This window comes from Malus sylvestris, chromosome 3, assembly GCF_916048215.2.
Source record: "Malus sylvestris chromosome 3, drMalSylv7.2, whole genome shotgun sequence".
Classification (NCBI taxonomy): Eukaryota; Viridiplantae; Streptophyta; class Magnoliopsida; order Rosales; family Rosaceae; genus Malus; species Malus sylvestris.
The window spans coordinates 10542224-10559859 of NC_062262.1; the positions used below are offsets into that span (position 1 = coordinate 10542224).

The 17636-nt window shown below is 41.1% G+C and overlaps 1 protein-coding gene across 3 annotated transcripts; it reads left to right on the plus strand.

Moving 5' to 3' along the window:
* The first annotated feature begins 954 nt into the window (after window positions 1–954).
* On the plus strand, window positions 955–6426 carry LOC126615239 (zinc finger CCCH domain-containing protein 24-like). 3 transcript variants are annotated; one of them, XM_050283035.1, is made up of 14 exons: window positions 957–1545; window positions 1630–1718; window positions 1809–2090; window positions 2217–2289; window positions 2455–2587; window positions 2664–2817; window positions 2981–3064; window positions 3257–3379; window positions 3628–3801; window positions 3890–4024; window positions 4463–4558; window positions 4782–5108; window positions 5775–5818; window positions 5902–6426. In XM_050283035.1, the coding sequence occupies exons 1-14, from the start codon at window positions 1011–1013 to the stop codon at window positions 6143–6145; spliced, it is 2493 nt and encodes an 830-aa protein (XP_050138992.1). In that variant the 5' UTR covers window positions 957–1010; the 3' UTR covers window positions 6146–6426. The 3 variants fall into 3 exon arrangements, with proteins under 3 accessions (XP_050138994.1, XP_050138993.1, XP_050138992.1); XM_050283037.1 differs by lacking the exon at window positions 4782–5108 and having other exon boundaries at window positions 955–1545; XM_050283036.1 differs by lacking the exons at window positions 5775–5818; window positions 5902–6426 and adding an exon at window positions 5184–5660 and having other exon boundaries at window positions 955–1545.
* Window positions 6427–17636: the final 11210 nt, after the last annotated feature.

The window sequence follows — 17636 nt, forward strand, 5'->3', positions numbered from 1 at the left end:
GTCCTCTCTAACCCCACCAAGAAGGCCATGTACGACCACGAGTTGAGCATGTTCAACCGGTTCGACTCGCCCTCATCCGGGTCGACTCAGCTATTCGAAATGCGATATTATCGGTTCATCTCGCGATATTATTAGTAATATCGCGATATTATCGATATTATCGATAATATCGCGATATTTAGACGAAAACCATCCGGATACCTATTTAAATATCCATTGCGCGAAAAACCGATAATATCGACGATATTTCGCCGATATTATCGGCATTTTCTTCCATGGGCCCATATGAGCTAATGCATCTACCAAGAAATTTGCCTCCAACTGATATGCTGAAACCCAGAAGCCAACCATTTAATATCCTCTATGATAGGTTTAAGATGCCAAGGGGACATCCAAACATCTTGCACGCCTTGATGACAAGCTTAGAATCTTCTTCCATCATCAGCTTCTTCACACATTTGAGCTTGGCGAACAAAAGCCTTTCCTTTAAAGCAACAACCTTTGCAACCAAAATGGTGCCACCATCAAGGTTCAACGCCCCAGCACCAACAGGTTGCCCCTCTTCATTTCTAAGAACAAAAGCAGCTGCAGAACGACTCGAATTAATAGACCCATCAAAGTTTAATTTCACATAACAATGAGGAGAAGGATGCCAGCAAATGGGGTATTGGTGGTAAGCATCACCCCTAGAGATCTTCTTACCATTAACCTTAGAAAAGGATAAGCCTACACTTGCGGCAATGAGATACCCCCAGTCAGACTAGGATTCATATTTCTAAAAACTTTAAGTAGGTTTTAAATATATTTGTATGAATTAAGGATGTTTGTGTCTATTTAAGTAGATTTTAATTATATTTGAAAGTCGTTATAAAAAATAATATTTTTAAAATTAAAAGTTAATTTTTTGCTATTATTGATAAATTCTCGTAAAAAAATTACATAGTATGGTTACAAAGTGTAAGGAACCAAGTCCAACTCCAAGTTAGCAGACAGTTCCACTACTTTTCACAATGTCATCGACTCCAACTGCCGAACCCTCCGTAACTCAACTACTAAACTCACCGTCCACTCTCAACGGTCACGATTCAACCGATCTACCCCAACCGCCCCAGGACCCCGCAACCCAACCGCCAGACGACGCCGTTTCCGGCGACAAACGCAAGCGAGAGGAAAACGACGACGTCCCCAACCCTTCCGCCGCGCCCCCTCTATGGAAGACCAGCCTCTGCTCCTTCTTCAGGCGCGAGGCCAAAACCTGTGGCCACGGAAGCGAGTGCCGCTATGCGCACGGCGAGGCGGAACTCCGTGCCCGACCCGACAACACGTGGGACCCGACATCCGAGCGCGCCAAGAAGCAGAAGTTGGAGGAGGAGATTGAGGAGTGCATGGCTTTGGACAATGTGATGATGACGGAGGCCGTCGATGACGACGGAGACGGCGGCAGCGATGCTGGGGGTTTGGATCCTGAGCTGAGCAAGTGCCTGGTGCATCTGCCGAGGAATTGGAAATCCGAGAAATTGAAAGAATTTCTCAGTGAGAAGGCAAGTGTTTTTCTTACTGATTTTTATTTTTCGAGGTTCGAATTTCGATGTTTGGGATTTTGAATTTTTGGTCATGGATTGCAGGGAGTCGAATTTAAGTCGGCGAAGAAGAAGAAAGGCATGGCTTTAGGGTTTGTGAGTTTTGAGAACGCAGAGCAGTTACAAACTGCTGTGAAGGTATCCCCTGACTTGCATAAAACATAATTTGAAACTTTATTATGTGTAAATTGACATGATCACTGTCACTTGAAAATCTCTGTGCGGCAGGAACTGGAAGGAATATCAATTGGCAACAAAGTTATGAAGGTTGCGGACGTCATTCCCAGATCATTTGAGAAGAGAACTAAATCGATATTGGCACCTCGAATCCCAGGTGTTGGATTAGATGGGGAGAATGTGGATGACTCTATGATGGCAAACGGTTCTGGGGATGGTGATGGGACTACTGGACGAAGTGCCCGTAAAGTCGTGACTCCTCTTGCTCATATGTCTTATGATGATCAATTGGAGCATAAAAAGAGCTCTCTTATGCAGATTCTCAAAAGACTTGTCAGTGGTGCTTGTTTATAATATTTCTTTTAATATCATAATTTTTGGTATTATTATTAGCATCTATATAGTTATTCACATGCACAGAAAAACGAGTTAGTTACTGTTGCAACTGTTATTTTACAGACGAGGAACACTCGTAAAGCTTGTCCTGATGGTATTCCACTTCCAGAGTGGATTGTCAAGTCTAGGGAGTTAGGTAATCTTCATACATTACCTGTGAGCCTAATGAAACACTTTTGATTGTTTATTTTAATGTTTTCGAGATGATAGTGGGTCAAAGCGCTTGAGTGCTCCAATTTTCGCCATTGTACTTGCAACAAAGTATGACTAGGGGTTCACCCTTGCATTTTGATGATGTTAGGTGGTCTTCCATGCAGTTTAGACGGTATACTAGCATCCCCAGTTGTAAAAGGATATCGCAACAAGTGTGAGTTTTCAGTTGGGTATTCTCTACAGGGAAAAGTAACTGTGGGGTTTATGCTTGGAAACTTTAGGTAATTCACCTTCAATAGACTTTTCTGCTTTTTTGGGTTCTTCGAATAGATTTTTCACTAAATTAAATATTTCCAGGGATGGTGTTACAGCAGTTGAAGAACCTTTTGACTGCCCAAATGTTTCCAGAATTTCTTCCAAATACGCTTCAATATTTCAAGAATTTCTGCAACATTCGAGTTTACCGATTTGGAACAGATTTAAGAATATTGGATTCTGGCGTCAATTGACGGTAGGTGTTGTAAACTTGAGGGTCTGCTTGAAAAAATATTTTGTCTTACAAGTATCGCTGTCTTTCCAAGTACCCGATGCTCAATATACTGTTGATATGCACCTGATAAGTAATATTGTTTTCCCAATTACTGAATATGCTGTCTCGTGATTTTTCTTCTAAGGTTCGAGAAGGGAGGAGGCCAGGCATTGCTACTGATTCTGAACATTGTGAGGCCAATATTGTGGAGGTCATGCTGATTGTTCAGGTTAGTGTGTGTGAACCTGCATCAGGATTTACAAGTGTCTTTTCTTTATTTCCCCCTATAAGCCTTCTTTTATAGTTAGGGAAATTGAACAGTAGACTATAATATTCAGTCTGAGTTTGTTAAAAAAATTCTGAAAGAATCTTGTGAAACCATGTAACCGTAATTTTATGTTTTCACCCTCTCTGTAAGTAGGTTTCCAGTAGTGGATTTGATGATGCACAGATAACTAGTGAATACGAGAGGTTGGCCCAAGCTTTTGCTGCAGGAGCTGCTGCTAGCTCTCCAGCTTTGCCACTAACGTTTTTAGTTATTCAGGTGCTAAATCCTTATTTTTGGATAACCAGGTACTAAATTCTTGTAATCTAGGTTTGTTATATACTTATCCCAGCTGAAGGTAGTAAGAATGTCACAGCTGAATTTGACTCAATGATGTCTTAGTCTCATGACAAACCGCTTTCAAGAGAATATGTTGCTCCCCTTAATTTATGATAGAGCAACGTTGTCTTTTCAGTTTTTAATGTGTTGTGCTCACTGTTCGGTATGATGGTTTACTTTTTTGTCAGGATCACCAAGGAATATCAAATGCAGCGCCAGCTGATGCTCCACTGCACACATTATCTATTCCTAAAGCAGAAGGTGGTTCCAAAAAGCAGGCCGCCGATAGTGTTGTAGAACCAAAAATTCATGACTATATAAACAATCTTAAGTTCTGTATATCTCCAACCGCTTTTTTCCAGGTTGGTCATCAGCTTGCTTATTGATCAGCTCACCTGAAAAGATTTTTTCTTGCAATAGTAATTATTCCTGAATCCAACTATACTGCAGGTTAATACCCCTGCTGCAGAGAAGCTATACTCGCTTGCAGGGGATTGGGCTCAGTTGGGTCCTGATACCTTGCTATTTGACGTATGTTGTGGGACTGGAACAATTGGGCTGACTTTAGCACACCGTGTTGGTATGGTAATATTCAAAATCCTGATTCTCATTTCTTGTCTTTTTTCCCTTCTGGAGTGGTTACATGCTTTTCATTTTGTACTAATTAAATCCCTCATTAAAGATTTAAGACTTTCATCCTTGGAGAGAATCGTATAAAGTTGAAAAACGTATGTCTTGCAGCCTATTGTATTGATGCAAAAGTCCTTGTCGTTCATCATGGAACACAGAGAGGAAACAGAAACCACTTTTATGCGAAAACAGTAGAAACCATATGATATTCCAAATTTTTTTCGTAAATAATCTGATCAGTCCGTGCCCTTCTTTTAGAGTTGGTAAATGCAAGAAAAATTATGACTTGTCAGAATGTGAGCTTCCATTTCATCTTCATATGAAAACAAAACTTGTTATTTCATTATTTTTCCCCTGTTGACTAAGACTGTTCTCCCTACAAATATTTTCCAGGTTGTTGGCATTGAAATGAATGCATCTGCGGTTTCAGATGCTCGTAGGAATGCTGAAATTAATGACATAAAGAACTGTAGATTTGTCTGTGCGAAGGTGAGAATTTGGGTTGTGATTTATATTAATTTTTCCAATGCGCCTTTGGATCTTTTTAAAAATACAATACACCCTTGGAAGAAATTGGAGATAATAAATCCTTATCTCCAATCAATTCATTAATTTTTTTTGAAGACTTCGTAGTTTCTTTGAGTCCAGTAGTTGAAGGTAATAAACTTTTTTTTACTATTTATTTGTATTGTTGTCATCCATGAAACGACAGGCAGAGGATGTGATGCGGTCTTTGTTGGAAGAGTACACAATTGCATCTCAGAAACAAGATGATCTCGTCTCTGAAGGTAGTGACAAAGTTATAGTTACTGAGGACGAGAAAGCAATCTCAATGGACAACAAACCCAACCCTGAGGAGAGTTCAAGCCATGAGCTTGAAAATGGAAACACTGCATCTGAGGGTTTAATAATCGACAAGCAGGAAGTGAGAAGCCAACCTCAGAGCAGTTGCACTTCTGAAAAGGGGAAAACTCCAGTCGAATGTTTCAGTAATGTAGTTGCTATTGTTGATCCTCCAAGAAACGGACTTCACCCCACTGTGAGTAACGCTCGGTGCATTCCGTATGATATCTATAAAAATTTGCACCCTTTTTGACACTGTTTGCTCAACCAGCATGTGAATGCGATTGGAAAATTCAGTTTGGCCCTACGCAAGCCTGGAAAACCTTGACTTATTAAAGAGTGAGGTTTGTTTGGGCTAAGCTTGCCCACTTGAAATTTTGATGAGAATATCGAAGACTGAAAAATATATGGAGGTAGCAAATTTGTCTATTGAACCATGTTGAAGTGAATGAGTGATTAATTTTGGAGACCCTTCCACTGGTAGCCTTCAAGCTGTTTCTTGTTCTTATCAAATACACTTATCTTTTTATGAGTGCGTCAAAAACTCCTATCCATTAACTGGTAATACTGCAGTTGTGGGTTTTATTCCTAGGACTTGAAAAATAGGCTCACTTCTGAAAATGTTTTGAGTAAACGTCCTTCCATGGGTCTATATAGTCTTTGAACTTCTTTTAAAATCTAGTAAACTGTTTGTATAAAATTTTTCTTCTTTTTTGCTTATGTTTTCCGCTGAACAACATTTCCTAATTTGCTTATGTTTTCCGCTCAACAATGTCTATATGTCTAGTGGCTTTTGTTGTATGTTAAGAGACAGGATATTTCCTGAGACTGTTGAGCCTGATGATTGGTCTGCGATATGTAGGTGATCAAAGCACTGAGGACTCATGCTGATCTACGGAAGCTTGTGTTAGTCCACATACTTTCCCCTATGTTTTTGCTTTCATTTATTTCAATACCAGAATCTAACTTTTTTCTCCTATTTGGTTTAGCTACATTTCCTGCAATCCTGAAACCTTGGTGGCAAATGCGATCGAGCTTTGCACACCATCTCCTGAGAAAATAGACAAGAACAAGAACAACAGAGCATGGAGAAACATGGGTAGTGCTGGCCTAGCACGGCACAGGGCCAAGTCTATGCCTGCTTCAGAGCCTTTCCGACCGGTAAAAGCAATGGCTGTTGACATTTTCCCACATACCGTACACTGTGAATTAGTAATGCTCCTTGAGAGGTAGGCAGGCTCGAGTCAGTCTGGGAAATTTCGTTATGTGCATGCAGCTGATCACACCAATCTGAATGCTTCAACAAATAATTTATTTCGTTTACTAACAAATTTTGACAGTAAATTCTAGAGAGTTTACAATTAGCATCTCTACCAGTTTTGTAGGATCGATGTATTTGAATTCTCGAACCATCAATTTGGTCCCAAAGTGCTGATTCATTTTCGCATGTTATGGGATCCCATTTGTCGTTGATTTTGGTGACATTCGTATGATCGCGTCATACATTTGCTCGATATACTCTTTTCACGAGTGTATATTTTCGTTTGTCGAATGAGTGTGACCTGTGCACATTGATCCAACGATCAACTGCACTTTTATCTGAAACTTCAATCACTTGTGGGATGTGCCATGCTGCAAAAGCGATGTTCCAGTGGAGTCCAATTTTACTTTTAATCCATGGGCTACCACATTCGAGATAAGGTAATTTGCCTTAAACTGGGAATCTCTTTTGGACGAACACTGTCTGAACCGGTTAGATTGGCGTATCGATGTATGAACCATTAGATTTGCAGGAAGCTCTCTAGAACTCAGAGTAAATTGTAACAATGATCTCTCAACTTTAATCAAATTCAAGTAATGGTCATTCAACTAAAAATACATTACCATTGGTTCCTCAACTCATTGAAATGTGTAGCTATGATCATTTTCGTCAACTTCGTTAGATTTTCGTCAAAATAAGTTATGTTGGAAGAACCATTGTTACAATTGGGGTCCTTCGACTCATCAAAACGTGTAGTTATGGTCATTTTCGTCAACTTCGTTAGAATTTTGTCAAAATGAGTTATGTTGGAATGATCATTGTTACAATTGGGTTAAAGTTTAAGTGACCATTGCTCTAATTTGGTAAAGTTGAGAGATCATTTCTCCAGTTGATTTAAAGTTTGAGGGACCAATGGTAAATGATTTTTAGTTGAGGGACCATAACTGCACGTTTTGATGAGTTGAAGGAACAACGATGATGAATTTTTAGTTGAAGAATCATTACTTCAATTGAGTTAAAGTTATGGGACCTTTGCTATTTTGGAAAGAAAAAAAAAGGACCATTGCTACAATTTACTCAAACAATTAATTTTGATCATGTAATACTGACTTTTTAATAAAATTGTACGGAGTTTTTCAGTATAACAGTCTGGTAGTATTCTTTTTCGCTTAAAAGTGAAAGGTATTTGGCTATCTATTATGTAACTTAGTCGAACTCTCACTTCCCATAATATAGAAATTTCGATGTACGAAAAAAAATTGTTCGGAGAATGTGAGAATAAGTATATTTGGCAGAGGATTATCTTTGAAACACAGAATATGTCGGGACAATTTGGAGACAGGGTTAGGGTTTTCTAATGTCATATCTATCTGTGGTTAGAATCCATATCTGAGAAGACAAAAAGAAAGAAACCTGAATTTTTTTTTTATTATTATTATTTTTTTATAACAAATGATTTGAGAGGATAGTTAATTCAACAAGACAAGTTCTGGCATGTGAGATTTGAACTCAACCTCTATAAAGGACAATATTTGACTCGGGCCATTTAAACTACAAATGTTATATTCGTTTTTCAATGATAGTTTGAAATCATTTAAATGTACAAATGTTATATTCAGAATTGTTCAATTTTTTTATCATTATTTAAGGGCATGTATAGAAAAATGCATTTATTTTGTAGACTGTTTTAACAATTCATGTGTATTGAACAAAATGATAGTTATGATAATAATAATAACATTCTCATAATGAACTGTTAATTTGTTTGATTCTTATAGATGATTAAATGTTTTTCAAATCGAATGAATTTTTCTAAAGACGATCTTTAGATGATCATAAAGTAAATGAAATGTTCTAGTTATAATATTTACATGGTAAAATAATATCACATCGTTATTGAAAAAGAATGACGTCTTATATGTAAATAGCCAATAAGTGTCTTAATCAAGGCTGAAACTAAATGCAACCATTTACTCGAAATGTTACTTATCTTCGTCTCCTTCCATCAACTAAGCAACTAACACATCAGTCACCGCCACCTGGCCATTGAAAATTATGAAAAGGTTTGTTTTCTCTGTGATTGGCTTGGGCAGTTAGGCTGTAAACAGAATACTGCTTTTCCACGTCAGACAAGGATCGTCTGCTCTCCATTTTCAGTGCTTCCTGTTTTGTATAATCACAGTTAAGCCATATTAATATTTTATATTATTTTTTTATAGAAATAATAAGACAAAAATAAATAGTAATATAAAATATTGACGTGGTTTAACCGTAACCACACAAACAGAAAAACACAAGAAGGATATCGAAAATGAAGGGCAGACAATCATTATCTTTCCACCTCATCCTCATGCTTCTTTTTTTCCCATTGCTTTCTGTTCTTTTAAATTCTTTGGCCGCTTACAGGTAAGGACAGCTCTCTGTCTCTTGGGGCGGCCCCAAGGGGGTGGGGGTCGACACTTTCTGAATAATTTTGTAATGGAAGTGGAAAGGAATTAAAAACATAACAAATTTCTACTGTGGAGTTTTAGTGCGTAATAGTTGTTACTCATACCATATATCAATATTTGACGTCAATCACACATTTTCAATCGTTTTAACTTTTTAATATTCCGTTACATGAAAGTACTTCTGCATATCATGGGGCCTTTCAATGATTTCAATTAGGTTTGTTAGATAATTGTTTAATTGGAAGCTGTATTGGTTTCACTTTTTTCATTTTATTATCTTTGTTTTATCTTGCTTAGAAGGCATTTAAGACTTTAGGAGACACACGTCACTTTGTGGGCTTGTTTCGATTATCTGTAATCTATCCACTGAATTGTGATAATCTTTATGGTGACAAAAACAAGTAACTATCCCACTGCCTGTGGAAGAAAGTCATGCCTCCATCTTATGAATATAGACTAAACTTAGTGTGGAGCCAAAAATATTCACTAGGCGACACGTGGACTTTTGGACAAAAGATGACAAAAATACCCTCGAGGCATACCGGGTTTCCTACACGCGAGCAGTGGAGAATCATCCATCAACCAAGTCAGGAGTACCCAAAATGGGTAACAATTCAAAACCTATTTCATTCCATATATGTTTTTACCTCATTTTTTTCCTTATTCAATTAGCCATTTATTTCAAACATTCCATAACATCCTCAACCAATTAATATAATCAATATATTAAAGGCTAATTACATCACCAAATTAAGCCCAAAAATCACCCTAAAGGCCGGTTATCCCTTCTCCAAAGGGAGCCGGCCATTTCCTTCTTTTTTCACCATAATTTTCCTTTTTTGTGACATTGATTAGCCAATTATACAAAAAAACCACCAAAACATTCATTTTATGTTTAATAGCCAAATAAATTGGCTAATTAAACCTAAATCAAACCCAAAAAACCCTAGCCACCTCCTATCCCTATAAATATACTCTCATTTCTCACCAAAAAGCCAATTCCAACACTTTGGCAAAAATCCCAAAATTCTCTAAACACTCTTTCTCTCTAAATTCTAACTTTGGCATCGGAGGTTCTTCGGCCAAAGCCCCCCCCCCATTCATCGTGGGCGCGTGAGGTTCTTGGCCTTAACCTAAGGTGTTAATTGTTTTGTAGGTGCAAAATTGTCCAAGATCAAGGAGGAAGAAATTTGCATCCACAAATTGGTGCTTTCATTGAGAGTTGAAATCCATACTCATAGAAGACTCTCGCACAAAAAGGTTTTTTCTTCATTTTCTAGTCCATTTGAATATTTTTCATACGTTCTTATTATTAGAATTTTTTACTTGCAAAGGTTCTTTGATAAAACGTATAAGCAAAATATAATGGCTAGAAATTTAGAAAATTCCACGAGTAAAAATTCTAATGTTCAAGAAATGGGATTGCGGAGATCCGTGAGGCTAAATGCGACAATAAGTGGAGCAGCACCACCACCACGAGTTTCCACCATGGGAACCACCACGGTGGCTACCTCGGTAGCCACCCGTGGCGAGGTCCATGGTGCCTTTACCACAGCTCGAGCCGTGCCATCCAAGGCTCACGACACCAAGGCCACGGCCCAAGTCGTGCCATCCAAGTTTGCACGGGCCCGGGCCCAAGCCTCGCATTCGCATGCATCACATTCTAAGCAATCTGCTCCCGCCAAGCAACCTGCTCTCGCGGCCCAGCCTGCTCCCGCCAAGCAACCTGCTCTCGCGGCCCAGCCTGCTCCTGCTTAGCAGCCTGCTTTCGTGACCCAGCCTGCTCCCGACGAGCAGCCCACTCCCGTGGCCCAACCTGCTTCCGTCGAGCAGCCCACTCCGGTGGCCCAGCCTGCTCCCGATGAGCAGCCCACTCCCATGGTCCAGCCTGCTTCCGTCGAGCAGCCCACTCTCATGGCCCAACCTGCTCCTGCCAAGCAGCCCACTCTCGTGGCCCAGCCTGCTCCCGACGAGCAGCCCACTCCCGTGGTCCAGCCTGCTTCCGTTGAGCAACCCACTTTCACGGCCCAACCTACTCCTGCCAAGCAGCCTGCTCTCGTGACCCAGCCTGCTCCCGACGAGCAGCCCACTCTCAAGGCCCAGACTGCTCCCGTGGCTTTCCAAGCAGCCCAAGTCGGCCCAAGACTATCTCAACCATCTGGACCTACCATCAAGCCGGGAGCATTCTCACCACATTTTTTCGTGGATTTGACATTTCCCAACTTAAATCCCGTGCCCATAGTCTACCACCCTTCCACTGCCCAAGGAGGCGCATTCCTTCCAAGCTCTTCCAATCCAAATGGCGAACAACACTTGTCTCGACAAGTCATAGAGTTAACGAGCGCCCTTGCACAACAGACAACCTTGGTGAATCAACTTTTGCAACGCATCGGGATCCAACGTGCCCCTGACGAGGTATCCCGAAGTAGGACAAGGGCGGACGAACATTTCCAGCAGCGTCCCGGTAAGCAGCCACTCGACCAGCCACGAGCCGAACATTTGGGCAATGTACATTCCCGTCTTAGAGCGCGAAGGAGCATGCACTCTCGACTAGGCCCACGGAGGAGCATACATTCACGATTGGGGTCATACTCCGATAGTCAACATGAACAACCTTCCGGGCAAAGTGTCTATTCGCAGCTAAGCCCACAAGGAGCGTCTTCCACCTCACATCAGAGTAGGCAGCACGACGGACGAAGAGAAGTAGTCACTCAATCCAACTCAAGTTCAACCAGCAGCCTGCGAAGAACTCGCTCGCCTACTAGGAACGCACCACATGCACTGCATCCGCGGCATAGACAAGCCAAACACATGGAAGAGCAGCCTAGACCAGCAAGTCATGACTGGGGGCAGCCGAGAGCTTCGCTACCCCAACAAAGGCAAATTCAGGAAGAAGTAGAGAGACTCTTGACCAAGCGATTACATGATTTCCAATGCAACGAGGTCACCGACGAGGCACTACGACGGAACATAACCAACATAAGCAGGTCACCCTTCACGGAGAGGATCGAGCAGGTAGAGCCTCCACGCGAGTTCAGCATGCCACATTTCACATCTTTCAAAGGGGATGAAGACCCGGAGAGACACTTAAAACGTTACCAAAGTGCAATGATCCTTTATCGAAACAATGATGATCTCATGTGCAAGATATTCGCCACCACTCTACAAGGCGAGACGCAAGATTGGTTCTACACCCTGCCGCCACAATCCATCCGGAATTTCTACGAACTTTCTTTGGTTTTCGCCAAAGAATATTCATCCTATCACTCGATAAAAAAGAAGTCTGACCATTTGTTCGACGTCAAGAAGAACCCAAAGGAGTCGCTTCGCGACTATGTGAGGAGGTTCAAAGTAGAGAAGGCAAAAATAGTCGGATGCAACGACTCAATAGCTAGAGCAGCCTTCCAAAAAGGACTTCCAGCAGACCACCCGCTCTTCGAAAAATTGATCATGAAAGAAGATCTAACTCTGGCAGACTCTTTTGCTTTAGCAAAAAAGCATGCACTTTGGGATGAGGCTCGCCAATGGATATTCAAGGACTTGAAGAAGTACCCGACATCACCTCCCTAGAAGCAGTGGAGGACTTATTCACATGTTTGACGGTATCTAAAGTAGCAATAAGCTCTACCATAATGCGAGAATAGCTGGGGGCCCGACTACCTATATTCTACAATTACCTACAGTCATCATCATGGCGCACTATTCCGCCGAATCCAAACCGGCGACGATAAAGGCGTCGACCCTGGCAGATGTAAAGTTTTCTGACGAACGTAACAACTCGGCCCAACGATGTCCCGAAGGCAGTCGATCACACTTTAGCCGCACATATTCCCTCAATGGAGATTTCTGGCATTCGCATGTCAACGGCGCATCCAACTACAAAGGCTGGCGAGCAGCCGTGGTTCGTGGCAACCGACTACTTCACCAAATAGGTGGAAGCAGAGCCCATGACGACCACGATTCAGACGGACATAAAGCGCTTCATATGGAGGAACATCATTTACCGATTTGGCATCCCTTAATCCATCGTCACCAACAACGGCCTGCAATTCTTGGGCAAAGATTTGGCGAAGTTCTTCCAAAAATATGGCATCAAGCAGCATATGTCCATGCGAGATATCCTCAAGGCAATAGGCAGGTCGAAACATCCAAAAAGATGGATCTCATCTAGGAAGGTCTGTACAAGCTCAGCAGAATAGGCGGCAAGAGTAATTATACCCCCGCTACCATGAAATGATAAAAAGATCAAAAAGTAGTGGAGCGCCTACAATCTGAAGAAGTACCATGTGTGACCTCCCACTACATCAAAGCCCGAAGACTCAAGAAGCTCGACGGGCACCACCTCACAAGTCGAGGACAATCCAATTGTTATGCAGTTCCTACCTTACAGCTAAGTTCTCGTTCGTTTCACTCATTTTTCAATGAGGAATTCAGAAGTAATCACAACTTGGCTCGACTGCATGCTTATAACAACTGATCACTCCGGCACTTCAAAAGAAGACTGCGCCCTTCTTTGGGACCCATCGCAGGAATTGCACCCCCCGAGAGACCAACCATGCTCTCCAGTGCGAGAGGGTAAACTAATTGCTCTCCAGTGCGAGAGGGTAAACCAATTCCCGACACCCATATGGGTCAACTCTCTAAGACGGGAGGATAAACTTTACACTCCGAATATCCAGACGTGGATGAGCCTGGCTGCCCTAGTATAACTAGATGCACGATGGCTTGCGCCGGGATTCCTAGAAGTAGCTGCAATGGTCTTTTTCAAGGCTTAACTAACTGAAGGATTTTGGGTCTCTTGGCCTAATCCATAGGGAACCGGGCCCTAGAGACGGAGAGGGCACATTACGCAGTACATTCGATGGACGGTTGCCCTGGAATCCTAAAGCTGCTACCGAGTGCACTAAGGTAGCCTACGGATTCCGGAAGACTGCCTACGGCTTGCCCTTCGAGCAGTAAAGCCGCGCTAGACTTATGCAACCGCACATTCTTGTGAAAGGTTAAACAAGCTAGCGCACATATACGAAGTTTTATCCACTGCCGACATGCTACGTAGTCGATAAGCTTCACCTCTGCCAAACGCGGAACAACCTACACCAAGTCCTAAAGTGTTGTGATACTTGCTACGCAACCTACGGAATTGAAGAAAGTCAAGGTTAACAACCTAGTGGTTACGCGGACTTGTCTGCTTCTGTAAGTAAGGCATCCGGCTGCCAACCCTATGGCTAACAACTTTTCAAAGTTCTACACCAACACCTACGGCTACATAGGCTACGCGAGCTTGTCTGCTTATAAAAAAGTAGAATGCCTGCCACTGGTCTATCAAGTCTAAAGGTTAGGGCATGAACAAAAGAAGTAAAGATGAAGAAAAACGAAGGAAAACATGTTTATAAACAACTAGCAAAGGCCGAAGGAGTTCAAGCAAAATAAGAGCTACAAGGAAAAACAAAGAAAATCCTAAAGGCTACCTAAAATACTACACTACAGCAGCTTGGACATCCCACGACTACTCGGTCGCCACACCTTCAACAGTCGTAACGCTCTTAGCAGCGGCATCATCCGGCGCTTCACCCCCGGCTGCCCTAGTCTCGGCACTAACTTCTCCAACTACTTCACCAATGGAAGCCTTAAAAATAAAAGCAAGCAAGTCTTCTGGAGAAATAGAGAAGCTCATCCACTCCCTTCTTAGCATAAGCAGCAAAACGAAGCTCAGAAATTGCAAGCTTAAGATCTTGAATCTGAGGCGAATCAATCTCAGCAGCAAAGGGAGCAGGCTTTGGCGCCACTTTAGCAGCAGAGTCCACCTTACCACTCTTCATAATAGCAAGTCTCTACAAAGGTGAACCTGACTTGGCTCCCAAAGAACGTCCTGGTACAGACTTCGGCACTGGGGGCATGATAAAACCTTTACGCTGAGCAATCTTATCCACAATTGTACTAGCCATTCTCAACATGGAAGACGCCACATGCTCAGATCTAGCAGCCTTATTTTTCTTCCCATTGGAAGAAGTCATGTCAATCACATACCTCTCAGTAGCAAGTGGACCCTCATGAGCAGCAGAAGAAGTCTTTAGTTTTTTCTTAACTGGCATCTCATGAGCAGGCGGGGAAGATCTCTTCTTTCCATCTTCATTCATAGTAAGCTCCACGACAGCGATCAGACGAGCCAATGCATCCGCCTTGATCCTTTTTACCTCCTCTTTCTGGAGCAGCCCACCTTTCTTTCAGCAAAGAGGACTAAGCAGCCAACGACATTCATGGTACTCAGCAGGGGAGCTCAACCCAGCATTCCAGCAGGCAGGAGGCCTGCATGCCCAACATTCCAGCAGCCCATGAGACCCGCAATCTCCTTATTTCTCTCAATCGCCAGCCTGGCCCGAGTCAGGTCCAAGAGCCCAAAGGACATGAGCCATGCGGCTCGCCTAGCACTGCGCCCCAGCGCCACAATCCTCGACCCCAGCTGCACAAGCTACCCTTGGCTCAAGCCAAGCCAATCTACCCAAGCAGTGGTCCCTGCCACGACATCTCCTCAACCCATGCCGAGCCAGCTCCTGGCCCCTGCCAGCCGACGTGCTGCACCACCCCGACGGCTACCCCGCAATAGCACTATCCAAGAATAAGGCAAGAAAAATTAAATTTTTCTTACATTGGTGCAGCACGAAGAAGACGAAGAAAGCAACGAAAGACGGTCATTTGCACGGGCAAGATGTAGAAGATTGCTAGAGGAGGGGGAACAAATATCCTCTAAGCTATCTCTCTCTTATAGGGTAAAATAAATCGCTCTCCAAAGTTGATTTAATAACCCACTTAAGGTGGACTTAAATAGGCTTTGAGAGAAATTTATTTCCTTTTCCTAGAATGATCTAATTTCCTATTAAAGAGAGAATCAACATCAAAATAGGAAACAGTCTTAAGTTTCCTAAAGCAAGAAGATCTCTACACCTGCTGCCCTTTTCTGCGAGCAGCCCAACAGGTGTGGGGGTATTTGTGGAGCCAAAAATATTCACTAAGCGACACGTGGACTTTTGGACAAAAGATGACAAAAATACCCTCGAGGCATACCGGGTTTCCTACACGCGAGTAGTGGAGAATCATCCATCAACCAAGTCAGGAATACCCAAAATGGGTAACAATTCAAAACCTATTTCATTCCATATATGTTTTTACCTCATTTTTTCCTTATTCAATTAGCCATTTATTTCAAACATTCCATAACATCCTCAACCAATTAATATAATCAATATATTAAAGGCTAATTACATCACCAAATTAAGCCCAAAAATCACCCTAAAGGCCGGTTATCCCTTCTCCAAAGGGAGCCGGCCATTTCCTTCTTTTTTCACCATAATTTTCCTTTTTTGTGACATTGATTAGCCAATTATACAAAAAACCACCAAAACATTCATTTTATGTTTAATAGCCAAATAAATTGGCTAATTAAACCTAAATCAAACCCAAAAAACCCTAGCCACCTCCTATCCCTATAAATATACTCTCATTTCTCACCAAAAAGCCAATTCCAACACTTTGGCAAAAATCCCAAAATTCTCTAAACACTCTTTCTCTCTAAATTCTAACTTTGGCATCGGAGGTTCTTCGGCCAAAGCCCCCCCCATTCATCGTGGGCGCGTGAGGCTCTTGGCCTTAACCTAAGGTGTTAATTGTTTTGTAGGTGCAAAATTGTCCAAGATCAAGGAGGAAGAAATTTGCATCCATACTTAGCACCACCAGAACCACCAACACAAGGTGGCGAATGGACGATTGCTTTGGATTATAATATGCACTAGGTCATTGATTATATTATTTCAATACCCGTAACTTTGGCAAAACCTCTCTCGCTGTTGTCGCTATCAATTTTGCGATCTAACTTAGAAGAAAAGCTTAATTGTAACCGAGATTATATCCGTTATTTAATACTACGGTATAATAGTATTCATGTTCACTTATAAGTGAGAGGTCTTAGGTTCGATTCTCACTAAAGACAAATTTGAATCACATTATTGCTAGTCCATTATCTCCCCTTAATGTAGATAATATCGTTTATTTAAAAAAAAAAACTGAGATTATATCCTTTTGTTCTTAAAACACTCATCATTTGACTGATCATCTGAGTTGCTTTGAATCATAATTCTCATTATATCCTTATCAAAGCCTTTAAAGGAAGGAATTTCCCTTCTTTAAAAAAAAAAAAGAAAAAAAAAAGGGAATTGGGGTTGGTTTGGAATTGTAATCTCACACCCAAACTCGAGAGTGACCCAATTTGTTTGCTCTGTTTTTGGATTTTTCTTTTTTTAAAAGCAGTTTATTAAAAAATCTAGAACATCAAATATGTTTGGTAAAAGTAAAAAAAAAAAATGTTTTATTAAAAAACTATTGTCAATGACAGTAAAAAAAAACATAGAAAAATAGAAGCAGAGTCTACCATACTTCTAAAAAAGTGTTTTTTTTTCAAAGCATAGTAATCAATGCTCATTCAATGAAATTTTCAAAAGTAAAGTATACCCCACATATTTTACAAAATTACAATCATTCCCCTATATTATTGTCTTTAACGAAAAAAAATTATCAAACACTCAATAACTTTATTTTACAGATATTTATTTTTATAGCATTGTAGAAACAATTTTTTTAGAAAGCACAACAATACCAAACTAGCCCTTAGTTGTGGACCCACACAACATCGAACTTTAACTATCCTATTTTTCAAGTTGCATCCCATAGATCATCTTTGAAATGTTAGCTAAATAAAAAATATATGGGGCATTTAATTGAGTTCAAAGAAATTGACCAACACTATGGTCTAAGAAACATTGAAATTTCATCGTGATAATTAAATAAGTAAATGGTTTGGATCAAAATGTATTTTTGCAAGAATTATCCATGAATCAAGACTTATAACATAGACAATTCGGATTATTGAAATTTGAAACGAAATGTAAATCCCATAACTAGTCTCCATTAAAAAAAAAAAAAAACCGAGTTTCCCTCCCCATAAAAGGCATGATATCCTTAT

Excerpts from the sequence above, each read along its gene's own strand:
- LOC126615239 (XM_050283035.1), top strand. The coding sequence starts at position 1,011 with ATGTCATCGACTCCAACTGCCGAACCCTCCGTAACTCAACTACTAAAC. Across the intron at positions 3,380-3,627 it reads TAACGTTTTTAGTTATTCAG|GATCACCAAGGAATATCAAA; the intron begins GTGCTAAATCCT and ends CTTTTTTGTCAG. Across the intron at positions 5,109-5,774 it reads GAAACGGACTTCACCCCACT|GTGATCAAAGCACTGAGGAC; the intron begins GTGAGTAACGCT and ends TGCGATATGTAG.